This window comes from Buteo buteo, chromosome 16 (assembly GCF_964188355.1).
Source record: "Buteo buteo chromosome 16, bButBut1.hap1.1, whole genome shotgun sequence".
Taxonomy (NCBI): domain Eukaryota; kingdom Metazoa; phylum Chordata; class Aves; order Accipitriformes; family Accipitridae; genus Buteo; species Buteo buteo.
Window position 1 is genome coordinate 13,652,016 of NC_134186.1, and position 27,370 is coordinate 13,679,385.

A 27,370-nucleotide genomic window follows, 5' to 3' on the forward strand; every position below is an offset into this window, starting at 1 on the left:
AGCGCCAGCACCAACCCCTCTCCTCACAGGCGGCAAAATGGCGGGCGCGCTGCCGGCGCGGCGCACCCTGGGAGCTGTGGTCCCTCCGTCGCCGCGGAGGCAGAGGGGAGCGCTCGGCCCCGTTTTGCGGCAGGCCCGTGATATTTTCCCCACGCCCCGGCTCGCAAAATGTCCCCCGCCGGGGGAAAGGCGGGCGACTACACCTCCCAGGACGCAAAGGAGAGAGGCGGTGCGGGGAGGGGCTGAGGCCTCCCGCTTCCCGCCCCTTCCGCGCCGCTTGGCCTGCTGGGAGCTGTAGTCTCGTGGCCGCGCGTTGCTGCCCCGCGACGGCCGGTAGGGACTCAGCGTCCCAGCGCGCCCCGCGCGGGGGCCGCCGGCGGTGGGCGGGAGAGGGGCGGCGAAGGCGGGCGGCCGCTGTGGGGAGGCGTTGGGCCCGTGTTGTGCCGGGGCCTGGGGCTCGTCTCCCGCCCCTTCTCCGCCGGTTCGCGGTGTGTGCCCGAGGTGGCGGTGGGTGGGCTGGCGGCCTCCGTGCGCGGCGCTGAGCGGGAGCGGGAGGCGGCGGGCTCCAGGCGCCTCTCTGCTGTGAGGAGAAAGGCGTGGGGGCTAGAGCGGGGGCGGGCGGTGCTTGTATCCAACAGGATCCCGGCGCGGGGAAGGCAGCTGGGCCCTGGGCGGGCGGGCGGGACGGCTGAGGCCGTGGGCTCCACCCGCGGCGTTAGGCGAGGCCGTGGGCTCTGTCGTTTCGCCCTGCCCGCGGCGGGGTGCCGTGCCCACCGGAGGCGTGAGCCAGGGCCCGGGGGCTGCTGCCCGCTGCCTTGGTGGGGGACCTGCGCCTGAGCGAGCGCCGTCCCGAAGGACCGTGCTGCTGTTGGCACGGGGTTGCCGGCAGGCTTTGCTGCAGTGGTGTCTCTGCCGTGAAAGCACGCTCGTGGCCGTGGTTTGGGGTGACTGAGGTCTCTGTTTTCCTCGCAGGCTGCACAAAGACGCACAGGGCCCGTGTGAGTAAGACCAGGATGGAAGAGTCCAATGGGGGTTTTCCCACCCAGAGAGACGCCATCCTATCCAAGTTGTGCTGTGGTCACGTCACCGTAACAAACCTGTGAGTCTGGTGTGCTGTAAGGGTCAGTATGTTTGGCTACTTATGTTGTTAAGGCTGAAACATTGCCTTAGGAGCAAAATTCTTCCTTTCTGTGTAGCTTCCCTCAGACAAGAGGTACCCTGATTCACAGCCTGTGATGAATACTTCTACTGCCATCTGAAAACAGCTTCAATGTCTCTCTTGGGTTGTGGTTGTTACTTTTTGTGTGTTACAAAACTATGCAGAAGAGTGTGTAATTTTCAGATTATTATTTCCTGTTTATGGGTTAGACCAAGGGCAGTGTTTTCCAAAGCAGTCATCAGATCCTTTTTGTCAAAGACAGCCAGACTTTACGTGGAACACAGCAGTCAGTCTGTTGAATTCTTCAGAAGTTTCTCAATGTTTTAATGCCTTGTGAAGATCTGGCCCTAACTGTGAATATGACCTTTCTTTGAAAACAGAACTCTCTGGTATCCATGGTCTTAGTACTTAGCAGCACTTAGTACTTGCAATGCATAACTATTATTTTTATATTTTCTTAGCTGCATTTAATACTGTTCATTTAGTAATGGTTTACTGCACATGCAAATTACAGTTGGTTTTTTTTTTGTTTAAAACCTCTTTCTCTTCTACAGAGCAATTGGCAATGTGAATGTGGAGGCTGAGTAAATATAGTGGTGCCTGCCTTATTAGGCTGTGCGGTGTTCTTTTGCCAAAAATCCAGGAATATCAGCAGACTTTTATACCAGCATGAGTTTGTGTCAGATTTAGAACTCGATTCCGCAGCCTTGGATGATTCAGGGGGAAGGAATTATTTTTAAAACTACATTTCCAGTATCTTGATGGAAATGTTTGTTTTCTAGGGTGGAAGTGCTGAGATCTTTGGTGGCTTTAACTGACCCTCAGGAGGGGAAGCTGACTCAGTCTCAAGAGAAAGTGAGTGACTAACAGACTTTCCATGTCTGTTTACTGCATCGTTTCAGAAGGACCTAAAATTAGGTAGTTGAGCTTATTCTAATAATATATTAGAACTGTCTCTATAATTCACATTTTTGTGAGCTGAACAGAGGTATGTGTTTACCAACTCTTGTTTCTGATTGCAAGTGGTAGTGTGATCATCAACCACCTCAGTTCTGCAGGGTTCCCTTCAAGCAGGTGGCAGAGTGAATCAGGTGTTCCAGCCGCTGCTGGAAGTCAGTCTTCAAATCACACTGTCGTTTTACTGATTGAAGGGCCAGCTCTTGCAGACTCTTGGTTGCACCCTCCCCTTGTTTCCATGCTCAAGCATGGCATGTGCGATTAGTTTTCTTAATCCAGTGGGATTGGTTTCCTGAGCTGGCTTGTTTTCTGATTCCAGGAATCTAATAATGACATAAGAGCTTAAACCCAAGGAAGGAGTGGAGCTTGTACTTCATGTCACTTTAAAGCAATCCTGAAACTGTAGCCCTGGTACTTTTGTGGCTTCTCTGCCACTGACCTCAAACAGGGACACTGTCCTTTATAATAGGCAGAATGTGGTGATTATTGGGATGGGAGGTAGAGTGGCTAATGCAGTAAAGGATCGTAATGGCCAAAAGAAAGTGTGAGAGATTAGGTTGTGGTTTTGCGGATTTATACAGTATGATAAAGGCAGGGTGTAATTTGGAGAGGTCACTGCTGTCTCTTGGAAGATGTGTAAGACAGTTATGGCGTATTCACATTTGCTCAAAAAATTTATGCTCATCTTTTAGTAATTGGACCTGCTGTAACCTTTAATGAAATTTGGTGTGCAACACTATTTTTAATTACTTCATATTCTTGTATTGAGTCTTGTGTAAGTCTTTAATTTTAATATGCATTCATTCCTTAAGTAATGTTTTTATTTCAAGCAAAATTGCTTAGCAATCCCTGAAGTATAGCTGCCTGTTATATTGCAGTAATAATTATTTTGCACAGCACAGAATGATAGTCTCATATTTGTTTCTCATTTCACAGTTGAATTTTTATGCTCCTTTGTATTCTAGGCACTGAACTTGGTGGGCATTTGGAAAACTGTATTTGCAGCTGTTCCTGGGCCTACATCAAAGACCCCAGTGGAGTGACAGCTCGAAGATGGGGGATCAGGATGCAGGTGAACCCTTTCTGGGAATAGTGGCTGGTGGTGCCACAGACTACGAAGGAGCTCTGCCCTCAGACACAGTGTCACTCAGCGATTCTGATTCCGATGATTTGGGGTTAGCGGATGAAGCAGAAGTTGATACAATATCTCCCGAGGAGCCATCTGCAGATGATGGGGATTACAGATCCAGGGAGACCCCCGACTCTTCAAACAGCAGTCACAGATCTCCTGTCCAGCCATTCCATCTGAGGGGCATGAGTTCTACATTCTCTCTCCGTAGCCAGAGCATTTTTGATTGCCTGGAGGAAGCAGCCAAGTCGTCTGTGCCCTCGATGCCTGAAGATAATGTTGTTGATGGGAGGTTTAAGCGTCCATTGCCTCCAACCACAGTTTCAGGTAACATGGTTCCAGAAAGCCTAGGAAAGCAAGCCAAACCAGTGCAGGCTCCCAAAGCCTCTCCTGCAGTGCCTGACTATGTGGCACACCCAGAGCGCTGGACCAAATACAGCCTAGATGGAGTTTCAGAGGCTAGTGACAAGACTAACAGGGCAGTGGCCATAGAATTTCTAGAGGGTTTGAAGAAAAGAGGGGAGGAACAAAGCTCAGCTATCCAAGATAGCTATACCCCATACTTCAACCAGGACCCTTCTAGCTGTGGAGCTGGGAGGATTGTCTTCACCAAACCAGCAAAAAGGGGTGTTGATGGACTGAAAAAGAAAACATCAGCAGGGGAGGATGGTAAGAAACATATGAAAATGGATCTGAAAGGAAAATCTCTTAAGAAGACTGATGACTTGAGGGAGGAAGATAAGGTAGAGCTGGGGCATTTAGACAGTGGAAGTGGAAAGGCAACAGAGGAGGAGGAGTGCATGATGGTGGAGGACCTGAATACAGAGGGTAAGCTTAGTGCAAGGTTTAGTGGTGCAGGTGAAGAGCCATCAGTTGAAACAGTTGGATTCCATTGCAGTAAGAAGAAGAATAGGAAAAATTTCCGGCCTAAAGTAGACGATGAAGGGGAGGAGGAAGAGTCCTGAAGGATGGAGTACATTAGAGACATCCAAGGACTTGTATTGCCTTTGGGTGTGTTTGGTTTTTTCTCTGACTTTTTTTTTTTTCTGGTCTGGAAACCATATAATAGCTTTTTGTCTAACGGTTTGCGTCGTAGCCACCAAGAACATTATATATTGTTAGAAATTAAGCTACTTAAAATACTCTGCAGACTTTTTGTTCATGAAAAGTTGCACTCTAGCAGGAGGCAATAAGATATGCTTTGTTTGCTTGAGCAGCTCTCTGGGTCTTGCTCTAGAGCTGAAGTAGCCAAAGAAGAAGAAGTGTTAGCTAAAAGGCTGTAAGGCTTCCTGCTAACCCCCAGTTTAGAGCTGTTCCCAAATCCTGTAGAATCCTGGAACAATGATGCTGAGCTCATTGTATAGAGATTTTTAAACAATGAAAATAAAACCAAGTCTTCCACTAGATGTGATTTCTCCTGGCCCTGTCCCAGGGAGAAAAACTTTTTTTTTTAACACTTTTGGGTTTTTTAATACATCCTTCTCTCATTGCCATTGAGAGTGAAAGCACAATGGTGGCCAATCATGAATTTGGAGGGCCCAGGTGGGGGGCCAACTTTTTTTAAAGTTGGCTTAATATTTACCTTATTTAGTGTTACGTGGTACATGATTTTAAAAAACGTAGTGTTTCCTGTGGAGATGTACAACTCTGGATACATCCTGGTGAAGACGCGCTCAGGGTGGCTTTAGCAAAGTCTCACCGCATTGAGTGTAGGTCAGAATTTGCTTTGGTTGTTAAATTGGGCAGCAGCTTTTCCTCTTACTGGTAAGATATGATGTGATGATTCTTGGCCTGCACATTTGTACGTCCTTTCCAAGTGGCACTGCTTCCACATGGATTCTCTGTGTGGATTTGGTGGGAATGAGGTATTTATACCAGAACTGGATACTTTTTTGTTCTTTGGGATTCAATAAACTTTCAATTGTAGCTTGATTTCTTAATCTGTTTGAACGATGCTGATTAATGCAGCTATAGGAGTTTTAACAAATACTGTTTATTTGATTTGAGAATTGTCTTGAACATCTAGAATGTTATTCTACGCTTACCATCTTGTAACTTCTCTCTCAAGTCTTATATTTTAGATTCTAAAATTCACATATTTAACATTTTCAATCATTTTACAATATATAGACAATCACCTCATAGGCTGAATCGCCTCATACAATGAATCACATAGTAATGAATGTCAAATATAGTAGTTTTTCACACAGAATGTCAATAAATTTTATAAATAAGGTTGAAAGATTAAATTCTTTGAAAGGTTATATGATTTGAAACTCAAATTAGTTCAGGTCAGTTTGGACTGACATTTTTTTGCCAGTATTCTAAATTAATGAGCCCCAATGTTAGTATTTATAACCGTGTAGTGAAAGATTACTTTTTCAGGATTTGTGATCTTTCTTGCTAGACTGTGCTTGCTCAGACTCTGAAGGATATTTGAGGAGGTTACTTCCTCTGGGGGGTGTCAACATCTTACAAATAATTGACTGGTAGGCCCAAATCATTTGGGTCTTTGTGTTTGAACAGATGGCATCATTTGGCAGCAGAAGCAGAAAACAATGTAAAATGAGTAATATTGCTCCATCTTTGAAATTCACCTTTTAATTTTAAAAGCAGAATGTATTTTCTCCTGAGTATACAGTTTGATGCACATTAATTAATGGGTCATTGCTAAATACATCAGTTGTTCTAGTGCACAAGTGGGACATGACAACAATTCCAAAAAGATAGATTTTTGGTTTCCAGTGGATAGTTAATGTGCTGATCACAGTTAAAGCAGTAGCCATTTCAGAATGGAAGCTGCTTGCAAGAGGAGGGTGTGCTGGTTGTAAGATACGCATTATTTCCTAACAGAAAGTGTAGCTCAGTACAAACTTAACTGGTTTTATAACTCCTGCTTGCCTAGGGTGAAGAACAGGTAGGACAGTTCCAAAATTCCGTCACTGTTAATGGGGTCACTGAGGTCTGGGGCATAGCTGAATAAACTGGACAAATGCCTATTTTATGAAGACATCATAACAAGATTGGTATCTATTAATAAAAGACTTGTGCCGGAAAGGTATTTTTATCAGATGAGATTTTTTTTTTTTCCCACCTCTGGCAACAGAGAAGCTTTTGCACAACCTATGTTTATGTTGCATAGAAGCAGTGCTGTATGCATGAGGAAATTAAGTTCAGTTGAAGCTTATTGGTGTAAGAAAGACAACAACCCAATACTTCCCCCTTCTGATGCTGTTTATATTATTCCAAAGAAATTTCCCTTTAGAGGACAGTAGTAATATCCATTTTATTGGTGTGTCTTTTCACACAAAATTCTAATAAAGCCAGCTAGCTTTTGTATGCTAAAAATGTACATGCCAGTTTAAGTAATGATAAAAATGACAAACAATGTAAATTCCTGGTTTGTAGGGAGATTCTTGCTACACATTCTTGCTTTAAAGTCTCCAAGTGATTTTTTTTTTTTCCTGACCTTTGAGAGAGAAAACTAAAATGAAATCAGAAAACTGCTTGAGTGTAGATGCAGTGTTCCATGTGGTATGGTAACAGCAAGCTGACAGCAGCTATGATCTGGCATTGAAACAAAAAAGCAAGCAGCAGAGGCTGGGGGTCTGACTGTGGGAGGGTCACCTGCTTTGTGTTTGGAAAGTGACTGCAAGCCACCGCATTCTTGAGGACTGCATGATGAGATTCCAGTTTCTTGGATGAGCAAGGAGCCCTCTAAGGAATACCAGCAAAGGAATACCTCACAGAAGCCAGCGTGGGAAGAGAAGATGGTGAGTGCTATCATTTGAGGGTTGTAAGAACTCCAGGAACTGTATGGATTGTAATAGTTCAGTATCCCAGGCCCTTTCCTGTGGAAACTATTTCTTGATTTCCTTTCTAAGCAACTCAGAAATACGAGCTTGCTTCCTTGGCCAAGGACGTGGCTTGTTTTTTAGTGTGTAAATGATCACCCTTCCAAAGGCAGACTCCCTTGAACAGAAAAATGTGAAAATGAGCGATGATGACAATGTATTGAGGGTGTGTATTTGGAGAACAGAAGGCAGATCGTATTTAGAAAATAAGGTGGTAGAGTTGTCCTGGAAGAGAAAGTTTTCAGTGTGATTTGTGGAATGGAGTTTCCAAGCGATACAGGAGCAGGAGGGAAGAAAGCCCAAGAAATTGAAGGAGGAAGACCAAGAAATCATCAGTAGTGTCAAACATTGACAGTACTCAGCATAAAGGATTTGAGAGCTGGGCCTTAGGCCTTGATGAGATTAGGATTTTAATTCTATAGTATTTCAGTAGGACAAAAGGTTTAATCTGAAGAAATGAGAATAAAATTTAATTATCGATGTATGTGATGTCAGTCTCAGACTGAATTGCACGCTCTTCTCTTTCACTTCTTCCTGGCGAAGGCACCTCTGTGTTGGCATTCCTCACACCTAATAGGATTGCAAAAGCCATGTGCTTGTTTAAAAGCCTTAGGACAAGGGGCCCATAATAGTAATTGCTTAAGGAACTTTAAAATGTTGAAACTAATCCACAATGAAAAGATATTGTAGATTCTATTACTTTGCATTTGCTCTGTAAATGATAGAAACAGGTTTCTTCTTTATTTTTTGGCTATTTAAGTTTCTGACTTTTATGCAGTTACAGTATTACAATGTCTGGGGAACATGCTACAGGATGGGTTTTTTTACTGGAATGTTGATAATGAAGCAATTTACATATGTGTTTTACAAGCTTCTAGCAGAATTAAGTCAAGTTTGAGGTTAGTTTGAGTCTGACTGACTTGAGGTCTAGTCATGTCATGACTGCTGAGTTTCTAGCTGCTTCTTTTTCCCATATAGTATATATATGTTCAGTTTATGGTTTTTGGAGGGCTTTTTGTGTTACAGATAGTGGTAGGTAGATATTGAAATAGATCATTAAGAAGAATATCCAAAATCTTTATTGTGTTGGATATCCTGCGGTGGCTGAGAAATAGTCTGTTTCTGTCTCTGATGTTTTGAACTCCAAACAGTGGAGCCCTGGAACACAGGACAAGATTCTTAACTGACAGAAATAGTTGCAGGTCTGAAGGCAAACAAGCTGTGCACGATTAAAACAAAGTAGCGCACTTGCTCAATTTGTATTTTTAATCATTATTGTTATCCATATTAAATGTTTTGGTAATACTTTGGTAGTACTATCTCATTGACTCAAGAAACCCCCAAGACAATCCTCTCAAGAAACCCTGTGGCAAATAGATACTTATTTACATGCTTAAAGTTGGGTGGGATCATTCTAACTCACACTAAGCAACAGTCGTTTCACCAAAGCTTTTAAATATATTTTGCAAAAGGTAATTTTTTCATTCTGAAGTATGAATATTCTGTTACTTGTTTATATTACCATTAATGTCTAGGTACCTCCTTATGAGGTTCTTTTCCAATCTTTTTTTTTTTCTTGCATTTTTTTAACTAAATTGTTCAGCTGTATTAATTAGCTTTTCCATGATTGTTTTCAATACTTACATGTATAGTTTGGAGCTGGTTGGTTGCACAAGAGGTTGGTTTTGGTTAAAACCTCTGCCATTGAGGAGATAACAGCTGTACAGTAGCAAATCTACAAAATAGGTAGTGATTTCTACGTCAGCTAATTTTTGTAGTACTTTATCGATTCTTAAATTTACAAGAACAATAATCTAGGCAGCAGACTGAAGCAGCATCAGAGATACCACATTTTATTTTATTTTATTTTATTGAAATGGTTGAACTGTCTTGGGCGAAGATTTGTATTAAATGCCTTCCCTTTTTTGTGAGTATATTGCATTATCTCAAGTTGGCACAAACTTACTAGAGCATTTCTTGTGTGTTCCTGTTGGACATGTATTTCGTGTCAACATTGTTCATTGAATAGCATGACTTTTTCCAGGAAGCCATAAAATGGATAAGAAGGGGGAGGGAAACTGCAATGGGAGTATTAAGATAAGGAACTTTCAATGAGGCCAAAATTACACTGGAGAGTTCTAGGGACAAAGAAAACAATAACAGTTGTGCTACGTAGCACATGGTAATGCTGAGCATTTTCAAACTGTTTAAAAAATGTGTTTTTATATTTCAAGGGTTTGTCATTAAAAGCTTAAGATAGGGTTTCCTTCTATTATTTGTGTTTCACATTTGTGTGTTAGACGTTTCCCTTTGAGATGTTGGTACCTGGTATCTAAGAAAATTAGTAAAACTGATGTCCAAGAAGATTAGTCTAGGTCAGATCAGACAGAATACAGGTATTTTCAAAGCTGGCAGTTTTAAAGAAAGAAAAGGTTGGGAGAAGGAAGAGAATGGAGGAGGGAAGATTAAGTGTTTGCTTCCAGAAGCATCCTTAAGGAAGGAAACACTTCTCAAGCAAGCTAGCAAAGAGAGCAAGAAATGCTGTATTTCCCTTTCTCCTTTCTACTAGAGGTCAGAAATGTTTGTTTACATATGTATATCACCAGAGAGAAAACCATTATGAAAGTGAAAACATAATACAGATGCATTTCTCCTTCCCTTTATCCCTAAATAGGGTCTGCCAAACCACCATTAAATGAGACAAACATGGTGACATCCTAAAGCTGATATAAATGCCTATAAAACTGTTGCTTACCTGGGCTTCCATAACTTTAAACCGCTTTTCTTGTTCTTTCAATCCACTAAAATATTTAGACAAATTATCCACCCTGTGGAAACAAAGCAGACGTGCTGAGCAAAAAAGAAAGGCTTCAGAAGAAATCCTAAAACACAAAAACCATGTAACTTACTAGAGCCGTGGCCCCTCACTGGCATTTCTGTGCTGCTGAGACATCCCGGAGCCCCCTAAAAGTTTTGCCCTTTTGAGGTGTTCCTGCAAGTATTTATTGAACAGAGCAGCATTTCTGGAACACTCATGCACCTGTTGCCCAGAGACTCATAAACTCACAGTTTACAGCACCCCTTCAGCTTCTGGTGAGGGTCACTTAGTCCCAGCTGCTGTGGAAATCAAGGACAGCAGAAAGGAGCCTTAGGTCCAGCTCTGTCTCTCCAGCCACTTATGTCTCACCTGTACCAAATGTAAACTGATCGCGGTGTGAAAACTGAGGCCACAATATTTTCCATCAACTCAGGGGAGATGAGCCACTTAAAATTTATAGGAGGTTTCATTTTTGGAAGCTGGCTTGACATTCAAATCCCTTCTTCCATGCAGTCCACAGGGGCTGTATAGACAACTTCCACACAGTGCCTCCAAATCATTGTATCGTCCACATGCTTTCTGCATCCTTCACTTTGTGTCTCACTTAAAGGAGTAAACCTCTGAATAATAATTTAGGACTTTCTCTTTAGAATACTATACCAATTTAAGTTATGTTCCTAGTGGGGAGGTATTTTAGAGAAGTATTTAAATAGAAACTCAGTTAATTAAATACAATTTTAGAGCCAATATCATTAATTTCTTGTGGAAAACTGTAGTCTCGTGCCATAAAGCTGTAAATAGTTCTTATTCTGCATGTGTGGGCTGGGGGTAATTCAAGATATCATAAACTTCCATTCAAAAGTCTCATTCAAAAGTCAATACTGTATTCCTACAGAGGATGGAAGTATATGCACTGCAGTATAGCAAAGGAACTATTCTTCCACCATTTCTTCATCAATATGATTTTCATTGAGCTTGACTGCAGATTTGGCTGGAGCTTACATGTCTGTACTTGTACATACTTCAAGAGTGCCAAAAACTATTCTAATATTGTACCGATGCTGGCTTCTCATATTTTTTCATGGACTGCATATTTCCTAACTGCATTCTAGTTGGACTCTATAAACTTTACAAGCACCTGAATGTTTATCCCATTCAAAGCTGGAGACTTGCAAGGTACACTTATTGTGGGTCAGAATAACATACTTATTAGATGTGGCCTTCAGCCTTTCTTCATTGCTTTCTTTCCTTTCTTGTTCAACCTTTACAAGATAATTTTCTTTTTGCACCAGCTCCCATGTTATGATTTTTTGATCTAGGCCAACTGGAAGATCTCTTTCTGCAGGAAAGAAAATTTAAGAATTATATTTTACTCCCTTTTCTCTTATACTAGTAATGGAAGGCTGCTGTGCTAAAGAAAAATGAAGTCTTGCCATTGCAGGTCCTTTGCCATTGCAGCAGTGTCATGTTATGAAAATGCAGTGTAAAATAAGTATTTTCTACCTTTTTTTTTTTCTTGTGATGGAAGGCAATAGACCTTTTTGCAGTTGGATGTGGCTCCTGAGTTTTCTAAAGAACAGCATGGACCAATTTCTGTGGTTCCACTTAAACTCATTTACAACCTTACTGGACTTCTGACATATTTTAGCCCCAAAGTATTTAATGAGCAGATCTTTATGTTCAGGTGCACTTTGTCATGTAAGCTTTTTTTATTAGAACAATTATAAATAGGAAGGACAAACTGTGAATAAATCCCTCCACCTTGAAGTATAAGGCCTGTTGTTGTCAAGTGTCCCAGCCAACAACAGACCTCAATTTCACAGACATATTTTGAAGGTACCATACCAGTTTTGTGTCTTCCTAAAGATTGGTAAGGGCACACTTGCTGCATGCTCCAAACACTACTGAATCTATAACATGAGCAGTCAGGTACATGCTTTCTTAGGGGGTGGGGGAAGAAATTTTTTTGTTTGAAGGATCTTCAGCAGCATGGTTTGAAAGCCAGAAGGAGTGTGCCTGAAAGGGAGGCTAGTCATAGGGCTCTGAATTGGTCCAGTCCGACAACAGTTCTGCTCCAAAGCCCATAATCAGTCTGCCCATGAGGAGTAAATAGGCTTATTATCAGACACTATTAAACTAGATGGGCCAAGTTTGCCATCACTATAGAAAGCCCCCAAACGCCTTCTGTAATTAGCTGAACTTCATCTGCCTTTTTAATTATAACTTTTAAGGGCCCACCGTTTCTCTAAGCATGCTTGGTCTCTCTCCATGTCTCTGTATTGGGAAATTCCACTGATCCTAGTAGATTTTTAGACTTGGTATAAGTTTTTAGGTTTGTCTGTACTTAATAATTACTAAAATTCAGGACCAAATGAAATAACTATTCGTTAAACCTATCCATTGTTATATCTTCAGAAACCAAATCCCTTTAACCAGTTTTATGTCAACACCTTTTTTGTAATAACTATGGTGCATAAAGAAATGCGTTGTGGGAAACTGTTTATAGTAGAGGTACATTATAAGCCTTAATTATTCATTTGTACTCCCCTGGCACTCTTTGTTAAAAATAAATTGTGACTCTTGGCTTAACGATATCTTAATTGGTCTTCTGTTTTGGCTATGCAGCATGTTGGAGAGTGTCAGGGTCTCCAGTTGCTAGGTGTTTGTTAACGACTCACCCAGATGTTCTTTTTTATGTTCTGTTTTGTTGAAGATTCTTCTGAGAACCAGAGTTATGTGGTTAACAATGATAAATGGTGGTGCTAAGGCAGGCCGGCCATGATATTCAACTATCAGGTTGTAGCGCTGAATTTTCCAGAAGATGTCTGCATTGCCCTGAACAACTTGAAAAGTGTAACTGTAAGTGGGGGAAAAAAAGTATATAACTGTTTTTACTGCAACAAGCTAAAGCTTATTATTACAAAATTTAGTCCCACCTTTACTTTAAAAAAGGAACAGCAAGCTGAGCAAGTAGTGTTAATTTAATCTAAATTTTGTGCAAATTATTAGATATTAAAATAATTGCAGTTGCAGTCTTCAAATGTTAAAAAATACATTCTTTTTTTTTAAAAGAAAGGTAATTCCACTTCACTCAGGCAAGATCAGCAAACATGCCACATCAGTTCTTCAACCAAATGAATCATTATTAGCCATGATGACAAGCATTTCCCCTATGTGCAGATTATCCGCTGTTAAGTCTGCCAAGTTTACAGCTGCTTTGCACCTGCAGACTTGGGCTGCAGCACAGCCAGGGATCCAGACCCTTCTATGCATGTTTAATTGAATTTTTAGCAGTAAAAGAGGCTTTTTTTCTTCTTGTCTTTAATGTGACTAGAGTAAGGACGATGATAACTCAAGAACTATATGATCACAAAAGTCTACCTATCAATCCCCAAATAATATTCATTACTATTATTACTAGTGCATTCCAAAATGAACAGCCAACAGTAATGTAGTAAATGTGGGTGTGCAGTTAAACCTTTGCAGCCTCTGTCTTGATACTTACTGAAATCGCTCTTACCTGAACATAGCAATCAGAAGATTCATAAGGAGAACATTTGTGACTAGTAGGAAGATGACCAACAGAAGTATGATGAGCCAGTTGGCATAGCTATTAGGACATGATGGCAAGTTCTCCTGCATAATCTGCAGTGGATTAAATGTACAGTTCCTGGGATACATTCGTGATGCTGCAAAGGAAGATAGAGAAATAAAACAATAGTTTTGACAAATCCTACTGCCACATGTATTTCTTGGAGTGGAGACAAAGGCGTTGTATTTTGGTGAGCAAAATCTCTGACTTTCAACAAAGAATGGCAAGAATTATAAATTGTTCTTGAGGGTTGAAGTAATATATTTCATAGGTATTTCAATGCAAATAAAAATGGAATTAATATCACTAAACATGTCTTTTTTAAGAGCTAGTGACATGGATGGATGTGTATATTTAGCACCTTTACTGTTAAGATACAAATCAAGGACAATGATGATATTGAGTACTAAAATGAGATTTAATCCTGGCTGCATATAAACAGCAGCATAATTTTGTTCTGAATATTTTACAATCATTGAAAGCTTAAACCCAATATTGTGGTAGTATTTTTGTACTGCCCTTGTTGACTACTAGCAGGACCGTAAATACAAGACTCTTTTAACCTTAAAAGGACAGTTCTTTGGCTGCTTGAGCTACTGAACTAATTCTTGCAGTTGAAAGATCATTTATGTGAACTAATATCCAATGTTTTTAATTTTGTGAAAATGTAATCATGTCGTGTACAAGAAGAGACATTGCTTTAACGTGCAAGAGGTTTGCAACCCTAGGACAATGCAGACCTCCAGAACTTGGCTGCTCATTCAGTGGCAAGATGACTGTCACAGCTGGCTTTTCAGTAATGTTTAGCAAAGGGGGGTTGTATTGACAAGGCTGTAACTGGCCTTTTGTAACATTCAGAAAAGGGGCATTGTATTGAAAAGGCTGTATCCTTTTTAGACTAGTTTTGAGTTCCCAAAGTCAAACCCGCTTTGAGTGTTTAGCAGTTGTGTTCCCCCACATACTTGTGTCTTTGCAGTCCTCGTGCTGGTACGTGTGTTAGAGGAGAAAACTCAGTAACAGCTGGGAATGGGGTTCCTTATTCTAAATTTAAACTACTTTGTAAATTTGAGCTTGGAGTCGAGGTTGGTAAAGAATCGTTCTACTGCATCAGACTAGAGGTCTAGCCCTGTATCCTGTCTCCAGGTATGAATTAAATCCACAAATATAGAGTAGCATAATGATATTTACTTTTTTGTTCTCCATTTTTTCACTAATAATTCTTTTCCCCACTGCCATGGATAACGCCACGATCATATTCCTTAGAGCATGCAGTTATATCAAAGCTCACCACAGCTGGGACTGCTTTCACCAAGTGCATTACCTTATATTTATCTACACTGAATTTCATTTGATGATGTAGCACTCATGAGGGTCCTCTGCAACTCTTATATGTCAGCTTTAGTCTTTACTACCCAGTGATGTAGTTTCATCAGCAAATTTTTTTCCCCTCATTACCTATCTGCTTTTCTGTATGTATCATAAAGATGTTAGACAGAATAAGCCCCAGAGGGCCCCAGGACAAATTACTCCCTTCTGGAAGTTGCCCATGTAATTAATTCTTTTTTTCGTCTTTTAACCAGTTATTTATCCAGGTGAAGACACCCTTTGGAGTCTCAATGGAGAGAAACACACATTTCTAGGGAATGCTACATCTGACCTATTTCCGAATGAGATTACTCCTATTCCAGAAATATTTGTTTCTCTCCAATTACTTTAATGGAAATGAGAGTGAGTGGTTGTGCTGGGCATGCTTACACCATAGGCATTTAAAGTTAAGTAAGATTAATCACACCCCTGCTCTCTCGTCTCATTCAGACTCTTTTGGCTTTTCTAAGACATACGCTTTTTCTTATTGAGCAGAGTGAACATGAAAGAATGCTTACTGGTTTGCTTCTGTCTATGGGAGTTTTTTGGTTCCATCTATATGACCTCAAGTTTGAATCCTACTTCAATATTGTCACTGACATTTAGCACTGTTATTCTGGCTAAATGCTGTGGCATTACTTTAGACTTCTTTAGGAGATGACCTGTTCTGTATTTTACCTGCTTACCTATCAGAAATGTTGCCTTTGAACTATTATGTCCAAGTATTTCCGTGTCTTGTGATTATTTTTATGTTGTTTCATTTGAAATGTTGCACATAGGCAATTACTAGCTTTATTTGATTTGGGCAGCTTTACCTCCACAGTCAATAAATGCTCTAGAGGAATATTTATTCTAAAATGTGTTTGCTTATGGGCAGAGCTGTACTGCTTTAACACTGTCATGTTAAACTACTGCCAAAATATATGGAGATGCTATTATTTCAATTTACACAAGGTTATCTGGTCTAGGTTAAACTGAACAGAAATGGACTGAAGTGAAAGAAGCTATGCCACCCTTTAAAACTGCAAATCCTTGTGTGAATATTTCAGACAGCTTGTCTAAATAGGGCCAACTCTTATACTCTAATGTAATTCCACAGTGCACATTATCTCTTTGCAAGTATACTATTTATATCATAGTAATGTGAAAGCTTTGGCCTGCAGGACAAAGATGAACAAAAAAAGACAATACTGGGAAGGAATTCCATGCTCTAATCAGAAGTGTGCGTTCAAAAACGGCCAAGTTAGGGGGGAAAGAAATTTCCTCACTGTCTATTTCATCCAGTGGAATCTGGCCAAATATCTGAAGGTAGGGACGATAAAGCACCCTTCTGAATATCCATTCCACTCGGCTGTCATTGGGATGAAGTAGAGCTTGAGTTGTCACACCATAGGCAATGAGCCACACACTCAAGAAAAACAGAAAGAAGAAAACATCCTTCATCTAAAAAAGAGGGGGGGGGGGGGAGAAAAGGAGAGGTGACTGTAATAGCATAGTCAAAGAACGGTAGTCTTTCTATATGAAAATGGCTCAAATAATTCTGTTTCTTTACAAGCTTGTTTAGATTAAAGAAGGTGGAATAGGATACAGTTCTATGCACAGAATTCCTCTCTTGACCTTGCTGTTGTTACGTTGTTCTTTGCCTGTAATCAGTATTTTTCTTTGATAGCTCATTTAGACAAAGGCATGTTTTAAATTAAAATCTTGCTTTTCAATCATCTAACATTTTAAAATGAAACACATTTTATCTTTTAAGTGAATCTCATTGTACCTATTAAATGCAGATTTCCTGTGAGATCTCATAGTACCATTGACTGCTATACTGTGAATTACAAGACTTCTGCTGCAGCAGTGAATCCTGGTAACAGTTGGTGCTCATTGATGAATACTGAACCACTGATACAGCAGACATTGAAGGCTGCAAGGATCAGGTAGCTTCTGTCTTGCGTTTTCAAGCTAAGTAATTCATCTGAGGGATTGTTTTCAGGACTTCCTGCTTTTAAACATAGTGTTTCTCTACAGACGCAGAAGTAATTGAATCCTAAAACACTTAGTTAAAAAAAAAATAATCTAATATGCATTTCAAGTGCAATATTTTTTCCCTGGTGGACGAGGAACACTTCATCCACTTCCCATCTAATCTGACAGAGTTCATTAGGGACTGTAGATTCATTTCAATTAGATTATTGGATTGTGCAGTTACCCAAAAGCATAGGCATTTCAGACCTCCAGGATGTTACTAGGAGTTCTATTAAGAGCCATTGTATCTAAGCCAGGCAAGACATAGTTGATGTCTCTCTGACTTTCATCAATCTATTTTGTTTTCTGGATGATTAAAAATTTAGCAATGCTGCAGGACTGTAACGGTGTCATAGTTAAAAGAGAGCGGTGGCAAGTCTGGAAATATTTTTTACCAATCTGCAGTCTCTCTGTGAAAAGGCATTGTTCTGGCATTGAACTGCCATTTTAGCAGCTACCACAATTGTTTCAGCAATTCTGTAGTGAGGTTAAAAAGGAGAAAGACAATACGAGGCAATCTTGGATTGCTTCTCTGTTTAAGTAAGGGAAATGACCTTGCCAGAACCCACTTGATGAACCTTCCGAGCAGGTATCGTTTGCTGAAGTAACTACCACTGCTCTTTCATTTGATGTAAGGTTCAACATTGAGCTACCAAAGCTAAGGCATTGTGTTGGCTTGGATGGGGGGAAGATGAAAGGTCCCATTTTATGGCTTTGTCTAGGCTGCTGTTTATGTTCTTATTTGCATCTTCTTTATCTGTGTGTTATAGGACTTTAGATGCCAACATAGTAGACCCATCACCATATTTGTTCAAGGCCCTGGTTTAACTTGGTATACAGCAAGGAAGGGTTAGGAGCTGTAGATCTGACTTGTTCTCTTACAATAAAAGTCTGCTAATGCTGTAAGCTAGATAATGTTCAAGAACAAATATTTATTTGCCATTTGCCCTTTTGCTACTCCAAGCAAATGTCATGTTAGAGTTCCAGTTATTGCATTTGTAGACAAATCCAAATAGCTTGGTAGTTTTGTTTATTCAATGTATAGGCGTGTTTAGACTGTAGGGCTTTTACTGAGCTCTGCTGTGAGTCACAAATCAAGTATTTGTAGATTCTATAATAGGACTTACAATTAGATGAACTCCTATTAATCAGTTACCATGAGTTAATTGGCCTAGAGGATTAACATGCCTAAATAAAAAACTACTTTAACATATCAATGCATACCGAAGCAGAGTAACTGCAGTCCTACTGTCTCATTTCCTGAAGGAGAGTGGTAATAAATAAAAATCTTTTATCAACATCTTCCAACATAAGCTCACAAAGTACTAATATATGTTTTCATTGTAACTTGGAGCTACAAAGTACAAGTAAGAATAACTCCTGTGGGAAACTTGCAACTATCCTTTTTCACAGATTTTTTTTTTTTTCACACTTTTTGCAAATAACATAATCTATTTCCCCAAGCAGAGCAGAGTCATTTAGTAAATGTCCTGTCCTTCTATAAATGGCCTGTCCTCTGTCTGAGGTCTTTGCTTGGAATGCGCACAGCTTATGAAGTAGGAGGAACAGCAGTAAGTCAAAGACACTCTACTCTTCATTTGTCAGATCTGAGGATAAACGATTAGCTAAGGTACTGTCCTGGTTTCAGCTGGGATAGAGTTAACTGTCTTCCTAGTAGCTGGTACAGTGCTATGTTTTGAGTTCAGTATGTGAAGAATGTTGATAACACTGATGTTTTCAGTTGTTGCTCAGTAGTGTTTAGACTATGGTTAAGGATTTTTCAGCTTCTCATGCCCAGCCAGGGCACCTGACCCAAACTGGCCAACAGTGTATTCCATACCATGTGATGTCCCATTTAGTTTAGGAACTGGGAAGGGGGGGGGCAGGGAATTGCAGCTCGGGGACTGGCTAGGTGTCGGTCGGCGGGTGGTGAGCAATTGCCCTGCACATCATTTGTACATTTCAATCCTTTTATTACTACTGTTGTCATTTTATTAGTGTTATCATTATCATTATTAGTTTCTTCTTTTCTGTTCTATTAAACCGTTCTTATCTCAACCCAAGAGTTTTACTTCTTTTTCCAATTTTCTCCCCCCATCCCACTGGATGGGGGGGCAGTGAGTGAGCAGCTGCGTGGTGCTTAGTTGCTGGCTGGGGTTAAACCACGACAGGTACATAGATTAGTAAATTGGGACCAACTTGGAAGGATCTATTTCAAACTTATTACATCTAATACTCATGATAAATAAGGGAATATATGCAAAATGACAAGCCTTAAAAATATAAAGATCGATTATACACTGATTTCTTCTGTAAAGAGAAGATTTCTTACTCTCCATTTTTGAGAAAGCACAAGTATTTATCTGAGAGAGACTGCACACTTACCATCCTTTCCACAATTATGATCTTTGGTCCAAGTTGTTTATGAATTGCAAAAATATGTATAAGTCTAAGTGTAAACACCATAAAGTCAATGGCAAGTATTGTACGGCCAGCTTGAAAAGTCGAATTCAGCATCCTGCAGAACACATGAAATGAAATATCAGATCTCAGCAAGTACTGCTGAGAAGTATTTTCTCAAATATCACACTCAGTTTCCAGGCACAGCCTAGTTAGGAAAAAGCAAGTGCTTCAGGGCTGTGGTTGCATAAGCCTATAAAAGGAATGTGATATAATGTCTGTACATTGATGACAAATAGCCAGAAGATGGAGGGACACTGTATTCTCTGTCTTGGCTTCAATGAGATTTATTTAAAAAAAAAAAAAAAAAAAGATATTATACATTGAATAAAAGTGATCGTCAAAAAAAAAAAAGCAGAGCTTTTCTGTACGTGAGTTTGAATATACCGATACATCTTTCTGTGGTCTCTTGAGCAACTTCTATGATTCCACAGAATTTTAGAGGCTTTTGTTGCAGAAACTTGTCTCAAAGCTTGTAGAAGTAAATGTCACAGTCTGTCCTCATGTGCACATGAGAGACTCCTGTCAGTTGACATACATAGCCCTTGCTACTGATGCTGAGCACATCACATGGAACAGATATATACCTGCAGATTACCCCAATTATGAAGAGGAAGATGGTCACCATATCACATTTATTCCAGTTATCCTCCACATACAGTTTAAATTTTTTCATTAAATTTGTGTCTTCATCTGTAAAGAAACTCTGAAAAAGAGAAATAATCATTGGTATTGATCTGTTTCTAGTTTCATTATTTCATTGTAGTTTTAATGTAATACCTATTTCCTTTTTCTCTTTCATTGCAAAGAGCAAAAATGAATTGCTAGTGTAACAGGAAAAAAATTTGAAAACATAAGCTTGGTTTACTGTCTTAAAACACAAAAGTTGGATGAAAAAAAAAATTCAAGTCTTTTTATTCTTGTGATATTAGCCTTCAGAATTTTTGAGGCCTGACTTAAGATTTTGTCAGCATTTGGACTGTTACACAATACAACAACTTCCAGTCAAAGTTTCTAGACATTGCTATCTAAACAGCATGAACAGATTTGGCATTTGCATATTGGAATTGTCAGTGAGTGCACATTTGGTTATCTAGGCACAGAGCTGGGTTTCTTAACTGGGTTTTAGCCTGGTACGCTTCATGTTTTACAGGTTTATAATGAAGTGTTCTTTGATCCAAATATTTTTCCATGCCCTTCTCTGATTAGGGCCTTGCTGCATAATTTCAAATAAATTGTAAAAAATTGGGATCCCTTTCACTGTGCCTATTGCCTAAATAATGAACACCTACTCGTTCTTCCAGAGTAAATGTTTATAACTGCTTTTTTGTATCTAAAGAGGACAGCTTTATGCACCCACAGTTGGCAACACACTAGCACCATTGTTCACACATTATTTTGGTTGTTGAGCTGAGGATATTCCAAAACCAGTAACTGGCAGAGTAATGGAGAAGGGGTTGGGGTTTTTTTGTTTGGTTGTTTTTTTGTTTTGTGTTTTGTTGTTGGTTTTTTTTTTTTTTTTTAGAAAAGCAACCCCAAAAGAGATCTGCTAATGTTTTGAGTTGAGAATTATCTTAGGAAATACACAAATAATCTGAATTCATTTACTTGTTTTTTTTTTAAATAGTCCCCAGTGGGGAAGAATCTCTTAAAAGGATTACAGTTGCCTGCTGTGTTTCCAGCTGTAGAATGTAACTTCAATTATTTGTGGTGGGAGGACCTAGTTCTGGGGAGTGAAATCAGAGAGAAACTTTGCAAAGTGAAGGACACCTGAATATTAGCAGCCCACTTGACTTGGCTATGGCTGGAGCAGGATGGAAAAACAGAGGTGGAGATACAGGTTTGTATGGTGGAGGAAGAGTTTGCTCTGGGAGAGAGAGGTGGAGTGTTTTGGATAAGGTAAGTTCTGTATCACTCTTCTGTGCAAAACTGCACATGACACTTGAAATTGTCATGCTTGTACAGTTATACAGATCATAAATCTATTCAAAATATTGCTTCAAGTTTTACTGTGTTACTGCAAAGATGTTGTATGTTACTGACCTGCCGGATTTCTTCCAAGACTAGGGTAAAAACCCAGAAGTAAAGTATAATTTCTTTAGCAGATGGACCCTCAGGTGGAGGTGGCTTAAAGTCCAGTAAAAGGACATAAGTAAATAGAAACAGAAAAGCAAAGTACATTATAACATTCCCCATAAATACAGTTACAGGGGCACTCCAGAATTTTCTCCACCGAGTAAACATGAATGTCGCCCACGCTGTGTTTTCAGAAGGGTTCTGCTTTTCCAATTTACTATTTCCTCTGCAAAACAAAAAGAATATAGGCTTGGTGACAATTTCCTAAAATTAGTTCATGGGAATAGGCTCAGTATTACTCTATATAAAGCTTCTTGTAAGAAAGTAACAGGCAGACGCTGGGGGTGGCAAGGAGGAAGGCTGTAGAAGGCAGAGCAATCACATTACCATAGCAGAAATATTTCAAGTAAAAAAGAAAGTTTTGAAAAACAAAGTCACATCAGACTTAAACGCATGCTTTTGCTATTGCAGTTTTGTTGTGTTAATTTGATTTGCAACTTCATTGTGTTCCTGCATGTAGCACAAACACTGCAAATACAAAAGGAGAGGGGGAAGTGGGCTAATTGCTCTTCATCATCCTACTTAATAGGAAAGAAGAGCAAATGGCCAATGTACTTTGTGAGTCAGTTCTTAATTATTTTGGCTCTAAAAATTTCTTGCACTGTTTGCATGCAGAAGTTCTTGTTGTTGCTGTGACTTGAAGCAATTTTTCTTTTTGACCAAGTCTCAAAAGTGCTGGATCATACTAAGCATGTGTTTCTTGACTATCCTTGCTGACGACTGAGAGAACTAGTGAAGGAATACTTCAGTCCTTTACACAACTGTAAGTGCTGGCATCTTGCCCTTTACAATTAAATTAAATTGCAGAAAAATTAATACAGAAGCCTTTTAGCCAAAAAAGTTGACCTCGTAAATTATTTATTAAGGTAGTCTTTGACTATAGCGGAATTACACAAGTATTTCAGTAACTGAAGGGAAATTTGACCTGTGCGTCTACAGTTGCTTTTGCTGTGTTTTGGAACATTAAGTGCGATCTATAGGCAATGGAAATTATAATGCGCAGAAAATGCAAGTTCCCTGTATTTGATAGCAATCTGATCTTAGTGTGAGGTTTTTTTTCCATGTAAATTGCTCTCCTGTGTAAGCTAGGGATGTTATTGGATCTTTAATTTTGTGATTCTGACTCGGAGAGGTGTGATCTCTAACAAAGGATGTGCACACTAGAGTATGGTTTCAATTTACCTCACAAAAAATAAACAATGACTCTTCATTGGTTTTTAATTTCCCCTGACATTCTTGCTAATTATTAAATACATTTGTTACAAGGAAAAGTTTCTCCTCACAGCCAGTCTTTTCTATGTGCCCAATTCTGTACTACCTCTCAATTTATGACATCATAAGATACATTCCCATGGTAACAGGCTAATATAATAAGCAGATAATTGCAGCTTTACTGTAAGATGTTGAAATAGGTCTGGGAGGGAGAGAGCCTCTTTGTTAAAATAAATTGCTAAGATAATAGCAATTGGAACGCACAATGTAATGACCAAACCACACTTCACTAGGGATATGGAAGTGCTTTATGACATTGCTTACAAATAGCTCCCAAGAGGCAGATGCTTTTACACCTATTTTATAGGTTAGGGAGAGAGAAGAACTAATGATTTTCTCCAATATACTGGCAGTTAAATGCCAGAGGTAAAAATAGAACGTAATAACTCTGACTTGGTCCAGCACTTCATACCATGGATGATGCTTCCTCGCTACCGTTGTTCACATATTTCTGAAGTTCTCTTTAAATCATTGAAAAGCACATGCTTAATACAAGTGCCTATTTAGCACTATTTAGCCATTGAGATGATGTTGTGCTAATCAAAAGTCTTCCCATCCTGACTGAAGTCCTTGTGGTCTCCCAGGTTTTGGCAATGAATCTGTGGCAGAGGTATAGGGTGGGATACAGAAGTTCTGAATCACAGATCTATGAATGGCCATGAGCAACTGACAATCTTTGTGCTCAGATACCCATTTGTGTAATGCTCCCTCTAACTCATAAGTTTGTTGTTGTACCTCGGGTTCCTCAGGCCTGCCCATCTTTTAAAATATAAATGAAGAACACTGGTATGGTGGGAAGCTGACTTAATATAAAATTGTCAAGTACTGATGTTTGCAAGTACTTCTGTTGCTGCCTTTGTAGGAAAGTACGTAGTGATGCGCTCAAATAACGTACGGTTTTGCTGAGAACCTTCTTTCTGCTCAGCTCGGTAATCTAATAGGGGCTTAGTTTCTAAATCCAATGTATATCAGCCATTGTGAGCTGAAGGGAATCTCAGGAGATGCTTTCTGATTCCCCAGGTATTAAGCAGATTCCTTGTTCTGTAGAAATTACCTGCTTAGAACAAGTAAAGTTGTGTCTCCTTAAAACAGTGATATATCCATGTTTATTTTCTATACTCCTTTTAGAGAGCAACACAGCAGTAATCAGAGGGCACAGCACTTTCTGAGGAGTAATGACTTTCTTGGTCCTTCAGCTGCTCCTTAGATCATTAGCTGGTCACTAATCCACAAGAATTGTCCTGTTCTTTGACTGTTGTCAAAAAAGTTATATTAACTAATGGTTTTAAACTTACCTATCTTCTTCCTTGGAAAAAAACAGAGTCCTCTCTGTATCTAAACTGTCCAGCTCTCTGAATGGCTCTGGCTCAATCTTTGACTGTTTTTCCTCACTGTAAGGAAACAAACTCATTAGTTGAAAGGTGATGGTTAGCAATTTTTTACTACGAAATTGGCATTCATACAGAACTGCTAGCATGTACTTATCTTCAACTTGCTCCACTGAGAAGCTATCGAATAATGTGTAATCCTTACCTCTGTAAATTCTGTTTATTTGCAAGAAGAAGGCTGAAGTCACCCACAAGATTCAGAGAAGTGATAATTGGCATGCTTCACAAAAATGGAGCAGGATGCTCAGTTTCCTCAAATTACTTGGGATTTGAGCAGAACTAAACCCCTCAGTCAGTCCTAGAAGACAGTACCCCAATGCTCTGTTCCTGGTTACTCTTAGTAGCACTTAAATGAGGAAAGGCCAGAAGCAGTAGGGAACACGGTGTCAACTCCTGCATTTCCAGGGAAAGGAGGCAAAAAATGTCCTCAACAGAACAAATTTGGAAAGGCTTTGATTATGAATCATAATTTAAACCTTTTCATGAAAACTTCGCCAAAATTTCACATTAAATTACTTGAATTTGTTAATCTGGCAGCCACTATGACAAGAAGGTCATCTTTAGTGATACTGGCAGAAGGAAAGTCTTAAGTTAGCAGTTCCAAACAAGTTTTCCTCTTGCTTTTTAAGTAGTTTAACAGTTAAGAAACATATATGTCTTAATAGCATGTCATTCCATAATGCCTATTCTGATGATTTGAATGTGATTCTTACAGTACTAGGACGTTTTCTTAAAGTTTCAGTTCCTGGATTCTTATGACTGCTGGAGTATCTTGGCTGCTTTTCTTTTCTTTTCTGTTTGTTGTTTTTTTGTTTGTTTGTTTTAAGAAAACCTAAGATTCTAGCCATCTTCACTGTAACAAAAAGCTGAAAACTACGAACTCCAAAGCTATGCCTGCAGAAGACTAACAAAGAGATCTCATAAGACATTGAATTTGAAATTGATTTCATGTCAGCCCTGTGTTTTTAAGCTTGACTTATGGTTATCAAGGCTTGTAGCTGACAATACTGCTTTGTGATGGCTGTTTTTCTAGATAAGATACTGAGGTTTGAACCAGGCATCTCCAATCTAGAAATAGACGGTGCTACACCTGGAGATATTCTACACATTACTGTGTAGAATCTGGAGCTGACAGAATTCCAACAGGCTTTTCTGTGGACTGTGCAAAATAGAAGTGATTTATGTGAAATCATGGCATTGATCTTCTAAGTATTAGAATAGACACTATTCTAGCACAGGACACACAAATCAGTCCTATAGAAAACTGATTTGGTTACCAGTGGTGCGGCCCTGTTGACACCCTGAGGCGGTATTACTGTTTTTATCACTTAGGTGAGAGATTTTGAGTCTGGATATTTTTTATGGCTTATTTTTCATCCCTTCTCTTGCACCCAAATAGTTATGTTTGCACCTGAATGCTATTAAATTTGTGTAGATTAGGAAAGGACACCAGAATCCACAGATTAACTTCAGGATCTGTGTGCTTGTAGACATGTCTCCCCACCATATCTTTGTCAGGAAGGCCTGAAAGTCAAGAAAACAAGAGATGGCTTTAACATCACAAAAACATACATGCAGATGAAATGCACCTATGTTCTGTGGCTCCTAAAACAGGGAATGCTCTGGAAACCTGAAGAGCAGGCACACCTTCAGAGCAAACAGGTGCTCTGTGCGTCCTTCTGCAGATGTTGAGTATGCAAAGAATAATGAAGAGGACAGTGGAAAGAACAGCAAGTCAAGTGGAATTAAGCAACATCTGTAGTGCTAAGAATGTGCAAGTCAGGCACTGGGAGCTAAAAGTACCACCACTCTTAATTTGGTTTTGTGTACGTGGAGAGAACTCAGGTTGTGAGGGCAAAGCTGAATAGTAATTTGATTTAACTTTTATCAGCAAGCTCTTCTTTGAATCTGAACAAGGAGTTACCTCACATCTTAGAGCAGTTTCATTATGCCTCAGGCAGATTTAGAGTGCTTTCCTGATGCTTCTCTGTGAGCAAGGAAGGAAGAAAAAGCACAGGATGGAATAAGGGCTAAACCATCTCCTCAGTGTGCTGGTCCATGGGCCAACTGGATGAAAGGGAGGGGAAAGGGGGAACTGTGTTGCTTTGTCAAGGATGGGGTATAACATCCTCTTCATATGGTGCTAGGGGAGGGAAGAGTCCCCTCTCTGAAGAATATCTCTTAGGGGAATATGTTTTGTGGGGTTCTTCAGTTGCTGTGCTGTCCTCTTCTGCGTACAACATCATGCTTAAAGGCCCTGGGGGTAGAGGTGGTGAGGGAAGGGTCTGTAAAACTTACCTGGACTCCATCATGTGCAAAGAAAGACTTTGCATCTGCCTCTGTAGCCAGCTGAAGGCAGGTGGTTTTGCTCCAGTACTGATTTTTCCTCACCAACAGAGCAAACGCTCTCTCCTCACTGTTGTGGTAGCATTCACTAAACAGTTCTGCCAAATGAAGGAAACATAGACAAACAGATCTTGTAATTTAAAAGAAAAAATTACAAAACGAATGTAAGGCAAGAGAGCGATGTGTGTAGGGTACAGCATGATGGCAGCAAAGCCTAAGTGCTACCAGATGCTCCTTGCTGCACCAAACTTCTGCAAGGCTGAAGTAGTTGAAAAGGACCCTGAGAGAGCTAAGAGGAAGTGGGAGGGAGAGAGGAATGATGCTGGACACAAGAATAACTCACTATGGCTTTATGCATGGGTGTACATGTGTTGGGGCAGAGGGCTGATGAAATAATTTGCCTTGGTAAAAAAAAGTCACTGTAATTTTAAAATTCTCACTGTTGCAGAAAGGTATAGAGTAAATCTGTCAGTACCCCCCCTCTCACCTCTTTATATCTGCATGCTCCCTTCTCAGTCTGGGGCCTCTAACGGGTTTGGGTTTTGTGGGGTTTTTTCCTATTGTTGTTTGACCTGAGAAGAAAATTTTCTTTCTCAGTTCTTCTACAGATAGCATAAGAAACTTCTTGGAAACATGTCAGTATTTGTTACAGTCCCTCATTTGTAGGTGCATCAAGTGGAGCTTTAGGCAGTATCAAGCAAAACTGTATCTCTTGGATGATCCTCTTACACTTTGAAGGATGAGATGCCATGCTGCCCCCACTCTCCTGAATAGACAAAAGGAACGGCTCAGCTTTGGCTTATAGCCAACAAAGCCTTGGTTTTAAGACATAGCTATTTGACATAAAATAATACTAGACTTGGTAGAGTGTTGTG

At 39.9% G+C, this 27,370-nt stretch overlaps 2 protein-coding genes across 6 annotated transcripts in view; one reads left to right on the forward strand and one right to left on the reverse strand.

Moving 5' to 3' along the window:
- Positions 1–379: 379 nt before the first annotated feature.
- TSSC4 (tumor suppressing subtransferable candidate 4) lies at positions 380–5,177 on the forward strand. Of its 5 annotated transcripts, none has more exons than XM_075047914.1 (4): positions 380–488; positions 973–1,121; positions 1,942–2,014; positions 3,082–5,177. In XM_075047914.1, exon 4 carries the CDS (start codon positions 3,170–3,172, stop codon positions 4,208–4,210), a length of 1,041 nt encoding a protein of 346 aa, XP_074904015.1. In that variant the 5' UTR covers positions 380–488; positions 973–1,121; positions 1,942–2,014; positions 3,082–3,169; the 3' UTR covers positions 4,211–5,177. The 5 variants fall into 5 exon arrangements, with proteins under 5 accessions (XP_074904015.1, XP_074904014.1, XP_074904019.1 ...); XM_075047913.1 differs by having other exon boundaries at positions 973–1,099; XM_075047915.1 differs by lacking the exon at positions 380–488 and adding an exon at positions 567–582 and having other exon boundaries at positions 973–1,099.
- Positions 5,178–7,351: 2,174 nt separating this feature from the next.
- TRPM5 (transient receptor potential cation channel subfamily M member 5) overlaps positions 7,352–27,370 on the reverse strand; it is a 41,963-nt gene continuing 21,944 nt past the window's right edge. Inside the window, exons 13-25 of the mRNA XM_075047912.1 lie at positions 26,448–26,593; positions 25,561–25,673; positions 24,057–24,152; positions 21,397–21,655; positions 19,941–20,059; positions 19,279–19,411; positions 16,143–16,317; positions 13,438–13,606; positions 12,596–12,774; positions 11,124–11,256; positions 9,855–9,927; positions 8,744–8,834; positions 7,352–7,669 (exon numbers count right to left, since the gene is read on the reverse strand). Coding sequence (XP_074904013.1) covers positions 7,569–7,669; positions 8,744–8,834; positions 9,855–9,927; positions 11,124–11,256; positions 12,596–12,774; positions 13,438–13,606; positions 16,143–16,317; positions 19,279–19,411; positions 19,941–20,059; positions 21,397–21,655; positions 24,057–24,152; positions 25,561–25,673; positions 26,448–26,593 — 1,787 coding nt within the window. The 3' untranslated portion in view covers positions 7,352–7,568. The remainder of the gene's footprint in view (positions 7,670–8,743; positions 8,835–9,854; positions 9,928–11,123; positions 11,257–12,595; positions 12,775–13,437; positions 13,607–16,142; positions 16,318–19,278; positions 19,412–19,940; positions 20,060–21,396; positions 21,656–24,056; positions 24,153–25,560; positions 25,674–26,447; positions 26,594–27,370) is intronic.